The following is a 12,842-nucleotide window of genomic DNA, read 5'->3' on the forward strand; positions in this document are numbered from 1 at the left end:
TCCCCCCCTCCCCCGCCCCAAGGACACTTCAGCTATTTTTCAAGCATGGAGAGGCATGGAGCTCATCACATCTTTCAGGGTTGAAAAGAGGCAGAAATGCCCTGAAAAGAGGGAACTCTGAACACGGGCCAGCAATTGTGTCCAGAGCTTCTACCTCTTTCCACACTTTACTCCCATCTTTACAACTGAAAAACAGGTGGGATGGCAGCCATCAAAGTTTCCCCATCCTGTTTCATTGCCCAACTGCCTGCAGTCTCTTGTATCCTATGGGATTTGAGGCAGAAGCATAGGATCCCATGGAAAGCAATGGTTTTAACCTGGATCACTGCCTTGCTGGTGCTCCCAGTGGTGCAGTGGGTTAAACCCTTGTGCCTGCGGGACTGAAGACAGGTTGGAGGTTTGAATCCGAGAGGAGTGTGGATGAGCTCCTGTCCATCAGCTCCAGCTCCCCATGTGGTGACATGAGAGAAGCCTCCCACAAGGATGGTAAACCATCAAACATCTGGGTGTCCCTTGGGCAACGTCCTTGCCGGTGGCCAATTCTCTCTCACCAGAAGCATCTTGCAGTTTCTCAAGTTCCTCCTGACATTAAAAAACAAACAAACTGCTTGTTGTATCCTATGGCTTTTGATGCAGAACCATAGGATCCTGTGGAAAGCAATGGTTTTCACTTGGCTTACTGCCTTGCTGATGGTCAATTCTCTCATACCAGAAGCGACTTGCAGTTTCTCAAGTTACTCCTGACATTAAAAAAAGACCTGCCTCTTGTATCCTATGAGTTTTGATGCAGAACCATAGGATCCCGTTAAAGAACTGGTTTTAAACCTTTAATGTATGGGGCTTTGGGCCTTGCTTGGTTTTCGGATACTGTTGTTTCTCCTGATTAGAAACAAAGTAATACTGACCTTGCGATGAATGTCTGATGAAGGGACTCCCAGCTCTTCACTTTCCATGTGTGAGTCTGATGCCTCCAGAACTCCAAAGTGGGGGGGGGGGGGGGGGGAGAATTCTCTCCCTTAAAGGGACCGTCACCCATTCTTTCCCCTCTCAATGGGATGAGGTGGTTGGGGAGTCTAAGCCCCCGCTCTCCCGCGCGCTCTTGTTTTTTGGGCCGCGGCGCGTGGGCGGCCGGAGAGGGCGTGGCTTTTTTTGGAGAGGGGGCGCTCGCTATGGAACGCCATTGGACGGGAGGAAAAGCAGCGCCCCGCCCGCAGAGAGAGAGAGGGAGGGAGGGAGGGAGGGAGAGGGCTTCCGTGGCTTCTGCCTCTGGGCCCTTTTCGCGCAAAGTGAAACTTTCCAAAGTGGGGTCTTCTTTGTTCGCGGCTCTGAAGGGAAGAGTGGCGCGCGGGGGGGAGACCAAACCAGCCACGACAAGGGAGGAGGAGGAGGAGGAGGAGAAGGAGCCGCGAGGGGAGGCAGGGCGAGCGGAGGCTTCCCCTCGGCATCCGCGGCGATGCGCCTCCTGGCCCTGGCGGTGCTGCTGGTCCCAGTGCCCGGTAAGGAAGGAAGTTGCGCCCTCTCTCCTCTCTCCCCTCTCCCTTCTTCTTCCCAGCGCTTCTCTCTTGCTTCTGCCTTCAAGACCATCCCAGAGACCCAGCAGAGGCGGGGGCGAGGTGCCAGGCTTAGAGTGGTAGGGCAAGAATGCGATTGGAGCCATTGGAAGGCAAGATCAGGAAGCACCCACCCTTGGAGGGGCAAGAGAGGCAAAACAGCCCGGCCCTCCCTCTCTTCTGCCGCCCCTCTCTTCTTCCAAAGGGCTCCTCCCCAGGCAGTCCCCGAGTTACGAACAGATAGGCTCTGTAGGTTTGTTCCAAAGTTCGCTTTGTACGTAAGTCGGAACAGGTACATTTTAAAATCTTAACTCCATCTATCTATCTATCTAGCTCTATTATCTATCATCTACGCCCTCCCCATAGAGGTAAGATCAGCCCCCTCGCTGATGGTGTTTCGAAAAAGACTGAAGACATGGATGTTCGAACAAGCATTCGGTTAACTCGGTGCAATGAATCTGATGATCAAGGACTGGTAATCACAGACGATGAAATTGGACTGCGTTTTTAGTTAAGAGATGCATTGGTTCGATATTGGTGGCCCAATATTGTATATTATGTATGTGTTTTTATGCTTTTTATATTGAATATTGTTGACTATTGTAGTGTTGTAAACCGCGTTGAGTCGCCAATGTAGGCTGAGATACAAGCGCAGTAATAAATAAATAAAATAAATAATAAATAAATCTATCAATCTCTACCTATGTATGTATCAGGCATGTAGCCGGGGGGGGGGGGGGGGCTTGAGGGGCTTCAGCCCCCCCCCCCCCCGAAATTCTCATGGTGGTCCGCGAGAAGGCCTTACTGGTGCATTATTTAACCTGTTATGTTTATTCATATGATCTGATCACCATACTCAATATATCCCATATGCATGGGGGTATTGGGGTAATAATACAAAAGGTTTGCTAGGGTAGACCCTCTTTCACTCAGACTCAGCCCCCCCCGAAACTCAGCCCCCCTGAATCCCCCCCCCCGTGAAAAAAACTCAGCCCCCCCCCCAATCGAAATCCTGGCTACGGGCCTGGTATGTATATATCATCTATATATCATTATCAATCTCTTATCTATCATCAATTCATCACCTATCTCTCATCTATCTATCTCTATCATCTATCTATGTATCATCTATCAATCTATGTAACTATCATCTATATATCTCTATCATCAATCTATGTATCTATCATCTATCTATGTATCCATCATCTATCTCTCTATCAGTCACCTATCATTTATATGTATCTATATCTATCTATCTATATCTATCTATGTATTTATCTGTCGTCCATCTACGTATCTATCTATCTATTTCTATCATCTATCATCTATCTATCTCTGTCTATCTCTATATATGTATCTATCTTTTATCTATCATCTATCTATATCCATCATATCTATCTATCTATCTATCTATCTATCTATCATATCTCCATCCATCTATCTATGTATCTATCATATATCCATCCATTTATCTATCTCTATCTATCATCTATGTATATATCTATAATCTATCTATGGGCCCCCTGGTGGTGCAACAGGTTAAACTGCTGAGCTGCTGAACTTGCTGACTGAAAGGTTTGTGGTTTGAATCTGGGATGAGCTCCTGCTGTTCTGCCAGCTTAGCAGTTCGAAATGTGAGTAGATCAATAGATACTGCTTAGGCGGGAAGGTAACGGTGCTCCATGCAATCATGCTGGCCACATGACCTTGGAGGCGTCTATGGACAACAACAGTTTTTTGGCTTAGAAATGGGGATGAGCACCAACTCCCAGAGTCGGCCATGACTAGATTTAATGTCAGGGGAAATCTTTACTTTTACTTTACCTGTCATCTCTATCTGTCTTATCTAATCTATCTATTTATAATCTATCTATCTATATATCTGCATAACTTAGGAAGGGTTAACACTCCTCCTGTGTTTCCTTTGGTGCCTTTGCCTCTGTTCACAAGAGTTCATCTCACTTTCTGTCCCTGTGAGAACTGGATTTGGAAAATTCGGCTTGTTGTGGAAATAAGGATTTGGTGAGAAAGCTCCAGTAGAGACAGCATTTCCCCATCATGACTCTTACAGAAGTAAATTTCCCTTCCAAGGAGTAGATTTCTCTCACTTCCTGTTGTCTCACCCTCATTCTGAATTATGAGTTGTTTATAAGTCAGATGTTTTCCACATGAAAACTTTTTCAAGAGTGAATTTTTCTTCTGAGGGGCAGATTTCTCCTACTTCTTGCTGTCTCATCTGTGTTCTATAGAATAATAGAGTTGGAAGTGACCACGTGGACCATCTAGTCCAACCCCCTGCCATGCAGGAAAAGCACAATCAAAGCAGCCCCCACAGATGGCCATCCAGCCTCTGTTTAAAAGCCTTCAAAGAAGGAGCTTCCACTGCACTCCGAGACAGAGAATTCCACTGTCGACCAGGTCTTAGAGTCAGAAAGTTCTTCCTCATGTTCAGGTGGAATCTCCTTTTTTTTTGTAGTTTGAACCCAATGCTCCTAGTCCTTGTTTCACCCATCCTGTATCTTTGCATGGCATTTTTTTCTGCTGAAGTGTAGTATCCAACATTTGTCCTTGCTGAAATTCATTTTGTTAGTTTTGGCACAGGTCTCATCTGTTATGGTCATTTTGAATTCTGATCCTGTCCTTTGGAGTATGTCAGACAGATGTTTGTAACTCGGGGAGTGCCTGTAGTCAGAGGGAGTGGTAGGGAGAGACAGCATAGCTGGGGGCGGCCCCTTGGGATCTATCAATGTGGAGTTCACAAGCTCAAAGGATCAGATACAGATGTACATTTCTGCATCTGCATAGCATTTATTATATGGACACATTTTGCATGAAAGCAGCATGTAAATATCTCATCTTTGTTTCAAATTCATTTCCCATCTTGTATAAAGATGTGAGGGGAAGTCATAGGAAATTGCGATGGGTGGGGATGAGAGACAGGGCCTTCTCAGTGATGGTTCCTCGACTATGGAACTCCCTCCCCAATTTATTTATTTATTACTAGCCATCCCCTGCCACACGTTGCTGTGGCCCAGTCTGGTGATCTGGAAAAAAAAGTAATGAGAAAGTGTTGGTTTCTAATATCTGTAATTTCTTTATGCTTGTGGGTAAACAGCATTTGATTACATTTTCTTGCCCTGGTGAAGGGAGTTGGACTGAATGTCCTTAAGTATTTTCTCTTGGTTATGGAGGTTCTGTGTGGGAAGTTTGCCCCAATTCTATCGTTCATGGGCTTCATAATGCTCTTTGATTGTAGGTGAACTATAAATCCCAGTAACTACAACTCCCAAATGTCAAGATCTATTTCCCCCAAGCTTCATCTGTGTTCCTAGTTGGGCATTTGGAATATTCGTGCCAAGTTTGGTCCAGATCCATCATTGTTTGAGTCCACAGTGCTTTCTGGATGTAGGTGTACTACAATTCCCAAACTCAAGGTCAATGCCCACCAAAACCTTCTAGTGTTTTCTGTTGGTCATGGGAGTCCTGTGTGTCACCTTTGGTTCAATTCCATAATTGGTGGAGTTCAGAATGCTCTTTGATTGTAGGTGAAGTATAAATCCCAAGAACTTCAACTCCCAAATAACAAAATCAAAACATTTTGAGTGAAGGACATACATAGGGTTGTTAGGTGTATGCTGTCCAAATTTGATGTCAATTCGGCCACTGGTTTTTGAGTTCTGTTAATCCCACAAACAAACATTACATTTTTATTTATATAGTTATATTTGCGCCCAAAGGGGATACAGGGTGCCCCCCCCCCCAATCCAGCTTTCAGAAAAAAAGTAAAAACCTTGTCTATGGGACCAACAAGCCTCTGGGCAGTAAGCAATACAAGGAATGATCAGGGATTATGTGCAATTGAGATTTGATATTTGGAACGGCCTTGGACCATGATTTTTGAATTATGTGATTTTAATGTTTATATTCATATGCTTTTAACTCCACGTTTTAATGTTTAAATGTTGTTATGTTTTAATGATCTAATCAATAGTTATATGTTATTGCTGTTTTATGTTAGGTTTCATATATGTGAGGCATTAAAATTTGCCATGAATATGTTGGAAACAGCTTTGAGTCTCCTCCAGGGGTGAGAAAAGCAGTATACAAGTAAAGCAAATAAATAAATATATAAATACACAGAGGCATGCCGTCCCTGGTATTAGAGAAGAATTACACCAGCCTTACAGAGAAAATAATATTTTGATTTTATGTGTAAAACATTTGTATCTGTGTGTATATGTGTGTGAGAGAGGGATAGAGATAGAACTTCTGTTGTGATGAAGTTTTTCAATTAACCATGCCCCCAAAACCAAACAGGATAATAACAACACTGAAATGTTGCAACAAATCAACACAAAAAAACTCAGAATAAATATACAGAACATAATAATTTGATGATCTTGCTATTCGCCATCTGTCTCAGGAAGGGTGTTGGGAAAATAGGGTCTCCTTAGAAACAAAGTAAAATCTTCATGGACTAGCATCATTTATTGTAGACAGAGATCTTTCTCCTTTCGATACTGAAAGTCAACTTGAATGCATTTTTTCTCTTTTGCAGAGGTATGCAAAGCTCTGAATGTGACTGTCTCTCCAGGACCTAAACTGCTATACATGACTGGAGACAACGCTACACTATTTTGCCATGTTTCTCAAAAAAGACGACTAGAGAATCTGCTAGCTGTCCGGTGGGTCTTTGTCCTTCCGCCAACAAAGGAGTATTTGATGCTCAAAATGACTAAGTATGGAGTTGTCCAGTACTATGGAAATTATACACATCACTTCTATAAACAAAGACTTCATCTTTTGGAAGACAAATATAAGACAGTGTACACATTTTTGATACTGAATCTCCAGCAAGCTGACCAAGGGCACTATACATGCAAAGTTCAGGAGATTGGCAAGCATAGGAATAAGTGGACAGTATGGTCTAATGGCAGTGCATCTACAGAAATCCAAGGTGAGACTATATCAGCTTCTGTTGTAATCTGCCCTCTCTAAGTCATACCTGTTTGCCTCCCTGTGTTAGCTTAATCCAGAAAATGAAATCCAAAATTAGTATTACCTTTATAAATAGTCAATAATATATTTTGTGCTTCGAAATACTTCACGAATGTAGAAATTCAGTGATAAAGGCTCTGTAAATTGGAATGCAGGCTGTCGCTGAGTTACAAGCATCTGACTTACAAGCAACTCATAGTTAAGAACGGGGTGAGACAACAGGAAGTGAGAGAAATCTACCTCTTGGAGGAGAAATTAACTCCTGGAAGAGTTATCATGGGGAAAAGGTGTCTTCCCTGAGGCTTTATCATCAATCCTTGTTTCCACAACAAGTCGAATTTTCCAAAATTCAATTATCACAGAGACAGATAGTGAGGTGAAATCTTCTGAACAAGGACACAGACAGGGAAAAAAAAAACACCACAGGGGTGTTCACCCTTCCAGATCTATATAGATAGGCCAGAACTATACTTAAAAATGTACCTGTTCCAACTTGCAAGCAAATGCAATTTATGAACAAATCTATAAAATTCATATTGTTCGTAACTTGGGGACTATCTGTAGTTCATCAATCTTCTTCAGCAATGTGGTTAACTGATAACAGAATTATCTGCCATGAATCACTATATCAGTGGTTCCCAACCTTTTTTTGACCAGGGACCACTTTGACCAGGGACCATCTCCACCATTAGTACCGCAAGGGTTACAAATCAGTTTTTAGTAAACTTTAGATTCAGTTTGGTTATTTGGGGTCCTGTTTCAGAAAATTGCATTGGATAGACCACATCAGGTGTAGTTTCTGATACAGAACATATTCAAAAAAGTCATTGTTTGTTTTTTTTTATTTTATGAATGGTCCCATTTGAAATGCATAAGAATGTGGGTGATCTACCACTCCCATCATCCCATGTCTATCTGGCCCCAACCCCCACCAGGTCTATTCCCCCCCCATGCACCCCCCCAACCCCATCAATTGGTCATGATGTGCCTGCATTCCAGATTTAGTACATCTACATCATTGGTGGGGTTCACAATTCTTTCACAATGTGGGTGTATTGCATCTCCCATCAATCTGGGCCACTCTCCCCCAAATCCCATCCGTATTTATGGTTTTATATTGTTTTTATTGTTGTTATATTGTGATATTTGCGGCATCGAATTGTTGCCAGTATTAGCCGCTCTGAGTCCCCCCTCGGGGGTTGAGAGGGCGGGATAGAAATGTTGTAAATAAGTAAATAAACTTGGAAGTCCCTGAACAGACTCAGAAGTGGAGTGAGCAGATCAAAAGACAACCTGGCAAAATGACACTACGTAAAAGAATCCCATACCTTATGTGACTGTGGAGCAGAACAGACAACTCTGCATCTGTATGCTTGTCCACTGTGCCCTGCCTCATGTACAGAGGAAGAGTTATTGGAGGCTACAGACAATGCCATTGCCGTTGCCTGTTTTTGGTCAAACTATATTTAGCCGCCTGTGCACCTATTTTTATCAGTTTTATACTAATTTATGCAATGCTTTTGATACGAAATAAATAAATATGTACTGGTGTCAACTCAAGTGTCACCCACCTTATGTTTGAGCATCTCATTTTCCTGATCAAACTTAACATTATTCCTGTTTATTTTCGTTTTGTTTTTCCCCCAGTATTCCAGTAATTTAAAGTTATATTGAATTCTAAAAAGAAAACAGGAGGAGAATAAAGGAAAAAAGGACAATAGCAGCGTGATTAAAACTAACTGCTGTGCCAGTTCCTGAAAATGAGTGTGTACAGTGGGGACATATGGCCTGAGAAACAGGTCCCTGCATCCAATAATGGTGCTTTTGCAATATCAGCCCACTTCCTTAGATGCAATAACACAATGAAAAGAAACAATCTTACTTAATTCAGCCTGCAATGACCCATATCAGGAACACTAAGAACGTAAAACAATAATTTCTAAACCTATATAACCAAGCACTAAACTAGCCAGAGGAACCTGACTTTTCACAAGGCATGTTCTTCTGTTCCTTCAAACCTACACACATAATACAGTTCTGTGATGATCTGAAGGCTTTCTTCCACCATCTATAAATTAGAAATAGTGACACCAGTCAGTACAAGTGCTCACAAGCATCATCTCAGCCTCCACAATGTGATAATGGACCTTGGATGAATACACAAGATACTTTCTCAGCACTAGATGCCTCTGGAAGTCCAGATCATGGAACTGAATTTCTATATAACACGCTTTTGCCTCTGGCTGGACTGATATAATTACCAAGAAACGTAACTAATCACACAATCGTAGTTATATAAAATAGGATGCTATCCAGTTTCAGAAATAACTCCAACATTATTACAAAACAGGCTGTAAAGGGAGAAGTCATGATCATCATGAACAAATCAGATTGCATAAAGAAGACTGATGGGCAAGTGTCCAGTGCCATATTTTTACAAAATGCTGTATAAAGATCCCACAGATAGATATGTCAGTGTTAAATAAAGTCCAAATTAATTTTAAATGCTATTTACTCATATTGTTTCATCTTTCTCTCCTCTCAGACACATCAAAAAAGGAAATAATCTGCTTGTTGGATTTAATTAAAGTTGCAATCCCTCAGGCTTCTGCTCGAGCCTTTAAACAAATGTACACCAAGACGTATTCAGGAGAAGTGTGATCTTGTCTTTGAGGTGGTAGCGTTTCTTCAATCTTCATTAACCTTTATAGTGGATTCCCTATGAGAATCACTTTCCATGGTATGTTTCCACGGTGAGAGTTGGTGCCAAGGTTGTAGTGAGGCAAGGTATAGAACTGCATCCAGTTCTATACCTTTCATGCCCAGACTTTGCCAGTGTCATTTTTTAGGAATGTAGGTTTTCATCTTTACTAAAGGAGCACTTTTCACTGGTTTGGCAGTTCCAAAACCAGTGATCACGATTATCTACATCCCTTTCTTGGTGGTCGCTTCTGGTGTGAGAGAATTGGCCGTCTGCAAGGACGTTGGCCAGGGGACGCCTGGATAATTTGATGTTTTTATGTTTTTATCATCCTTGTGGGAGGCTTCTCTCATTCCCCGCATGAGGAGCTGGAGCTGATAGAGGGAGCTCATTCACCTCTCCCCGGATTCAAACCTGCGACCTGTCGGTCTTCAGTCCTGCCGGCTCAGGGGTTTAACCCACTGCGCCACCGGGGGCGCCTTCTTGGTGGTGCATGGTTGATTGAGACAATCATGCCAGTTTATTTATTTATTTATTGACAATATTTATATTTCTATCTTCTCACCAAGGAAGAGAACTCAGGGCAGATCACAATGCACACAAACACGGCAAACATTCAATACCGTTTTCTAGACATACAGACAAACAGACAGATAGAGGTATTTTTAGCATTTCTACTTTGATGCCTGGTCCCTGGAGGTTATACTCGATTCCAGCCACAGGGGGAGCTGTCACTTCATCCACTATGATGCTGAGTCATTAGATTGTATTTCCTCCTTGCTCTTTGACTGCTGGCATTTTTATGGTGTCGTAAATTACCTCCCCGCTTTAAGGTGTTCTTAATTTCTCTTCTCTGAGCTCACAGCTCATCTGTTTTCGAACTGCTTATGTGGACAGTAAGCTAGGCTTAACAGTCGGGTACTCAGTCCGACTCAGGCTTCAAATTTGTCACCTTCCGGTCAGCAGTGATCTATTGCAGTTGGTGATTAGGTGGTGATTAACCAGCTCTGCTATAGCCCAGCCCTGAAGTGATCCCATTGATGAATACGAAGGACAAATATTTTCCCATTGCTGTACAGAACCCAATTGGAATGTATACACCCCAGGCATCCCTGGTGGTGCATGGGTTAAACTGCCGAGCTGCTGAACTGGTTGACAGAAATGTTGGTGGTTCGAATCCGGGGAGCGGGGTGAGCTCCCACTGTTAGTCCCAGCTTCTGACAACCTAGCAGTTTGAAATGCAAATGTGAATAGATTAATCAGTACTGCTTCTGCAGGAAGGTAACGGCGCTCCATGCAGTCATGCTGGCCACATGACCTTGGAGGTGTCTACAGACAACGCTGGATCTTCTGCTTAGAAATGGAATTGAGCACCACCCCCCAGAATTGGACACAACTAGATTTAATATCAGGGGAAACGTTTACTTTTACACTCTAGGCATCTCTTTTATCAATTACCCAAAATACACATACCAGCTAAGTCAGGAAAGCCTTAACTGTTAGCACCATTATTGATGGGATTTCTGGATGTAAGAACCCGTGTCTCAGACCATATGTCACCAATATTGCAAGCTGTGTGAAGAATAAAGCAGACAATTTTGAGTGGAGCTACAGCACTTTTTACTTGGTCCCATTGTACTCACTCATAACTATTTCACTCTTGGGAATTGTTTTAAGTAATTTCTATCAAGTAGCCTTGGAAAGTTTGCTAAATTTTAAGAGTTAGAGAAGTGGTACTTCTTCTAGAATTGATAAAACTGGTATTAAGAGTCAGCTTGCACTTTGGGAAGTTTGAAAAGATAGCACATCATGAGTAAAATGTTAATTTTCATCACCATAATTCTAGCCAGACATTGCAGTGTTAGTTTTCCCCATCTCTAAGGTTGATTAGAGGTTAGGATGATGACTTGTACTTAAATTATATGGCTTTATTAAGGTTGGCTGATGGCATCACATCTTAGTGACTACAAGTCAAATATAAATCAGTAGTGTGACATGGTAATCAAAAAACCCAGTGCAGTTCTTAGCTGCATTGTTTCTTGATAGACGGAGCAAGGATGATGGAATGAGGACAACTTTTTAAAATTGGGAGAAAAAAGTTTGATGGCCAGCTTTCAGTGAGTCCATGATTATCTGTTTTACTCTCAAACCAAGTTTCATCCTTTACACATATGATTCTTCTAACTTAAATGGCATATCCCTGTTGCAGTTTCCATGATATGTGTGTGGGTTGGGGGAGATCTCATAAAAGCAATTTTGTGGTGCATTAAAAGGAAATGCTCTGGAAACTTCAAACCTTTTCACATGAATTTTGGAATATTTTTGTAATCCTAGTTTTCTAAAGTTCCAGCTATTCTGTCATGCACCTTAGATGTCATGCATGGAAATATGCATTTAACTCAATACATTTTTCCCCTTATGACTTTTTATTTTTTTTTCCATATTTTGATTTGCTCTAAAATATATTTTATTTGGATTATGCATTTTCCTGCTGTTCTTTAAGAATTAATGTTTTTAAAAATAATAAATAATTTGACCCTCAGTTAATTTAGCGAGCAGTAAATATTCCAGTTTATTATTTTCCAAAAAACTATATCCATTACCACTAGTTCAGAGGCATGTGGTTCAATGGAATTTAGTCCACTTTTCCTGCACTTGCAGAATCACACTCTAATTATTTGTAAAGCCTGAAATTGGATTCGAGCACAAGACAGGGATTGATTTGGTGGGTGACTTAGTCTGAGAACTTCTTTGATGCAGAGAGTTTCAGATAAAAAAGAAAGTAACTGAGTAATCTTTGCCATTGTGTTTGTGTGTCCTTTGCAGTTATTTCATCCCACATTTCAGACGAGTCCACTCCTGGGAAAAATCACAAAGCCTGGAAATTTTTTGAAGGTTCAGTATATGCTTTCCCTTTTATTTTATTTTAGAACATTTTTAGAATTTATTGAAAACTAGCCGTCTCTTGCCACACGTTGCTGTGGCCCAGTCTGTGTGTATGTGTTTTGTATGTGTGTGTTTGCATATATATGTGTGTGTGTGGTTTTGTGCATGTGTTGCAATGTAATTTTTGTTTTTTGTTTTTAAAGTCTCTTCTGCTGTGTTTTTCAGTGTTTTTATGAATGATGGTCACTCATTCGTCTGTTAGGGGTGTAGTGCCCAAATTTGGTGTCAATTTGTCCAGTGGTTTTTGAGTTATGTTAATCCCACAAACGAACATTACATTTTTATTTATATAGTTTTCTGTCGTGCAGGAACGATTTGAAAAGCAGGAAGGTGTTTCTAACTAATTGTATTTATAAAGTGTTTACACATTTATTTTTACCAAAAAGGAAACAGAATTTGCCTGAGGATTGAATATATAATCAGTATATTATTATGCATTTTGTGGGTTGGAGGGCAGAGGTTCAAGCTTCTTTGCCACCTGTATAGTTCGTATCCATTGTGTACCTCAAGGTCTTGTGCTTATGCTATATGACCATATCATGACTTTTTGCACAATTCAAATCCTGTGAGTATTATATTTGTCAGGAAAAGCAATTTTTGTTGTGTACATTGCTTAATTCTCACAATTAGAGGCCATAGTCAATGCA

At 41.4% G+C, this 12,842-nt stretch overlaps 1 protein-coding gene across 1 annotated transcript in view; it reads left to right on the plus strand.

The window, feature by feature from the left end:
• Nucleotides 1–1,248: 1,248 nt before the first annotated feature.
• The window catches only part of VSTM4 (V-set and transmembrane domain containing 4), a 42,755-nt gene continuing 31,161 nt past the window's right edge, over nt 1,249–12,842 (plus strand). Inside the window, exons 1-3 of the mRNA XM_060769319.2 lie at nt 1,249–1,496; nt 6,109–6,507; nt 12,076–12,144. Coding sequence (XP_060625302.2) covers nt 1,454–1,496; nt 6,109–6,507; nt 12,076–12,144 — 511 coding nt within the window. The 5' untranslated portion in view covers nt 1,249–1,453. The remainder of the gene's footprint in view (nt 1,497–6,108; nt 6,508–12,075; nt 12,145–12,842) is intronic.

This window comes from Anolis sagrei, chromosome 3 (assembly GCF_037176765.1).
Source record: "Anolis sagrei isolate rAnoSag1 chromosome 3, rAnoSag1.mat, whole genome shotgun sequence".
Classification (NCBI taxonomy): Eukaryota; Metazoa; Chordata; class Lepidosauria; order Squamata; family Dactyloidae; genus Anolis; species Anolis sagrei.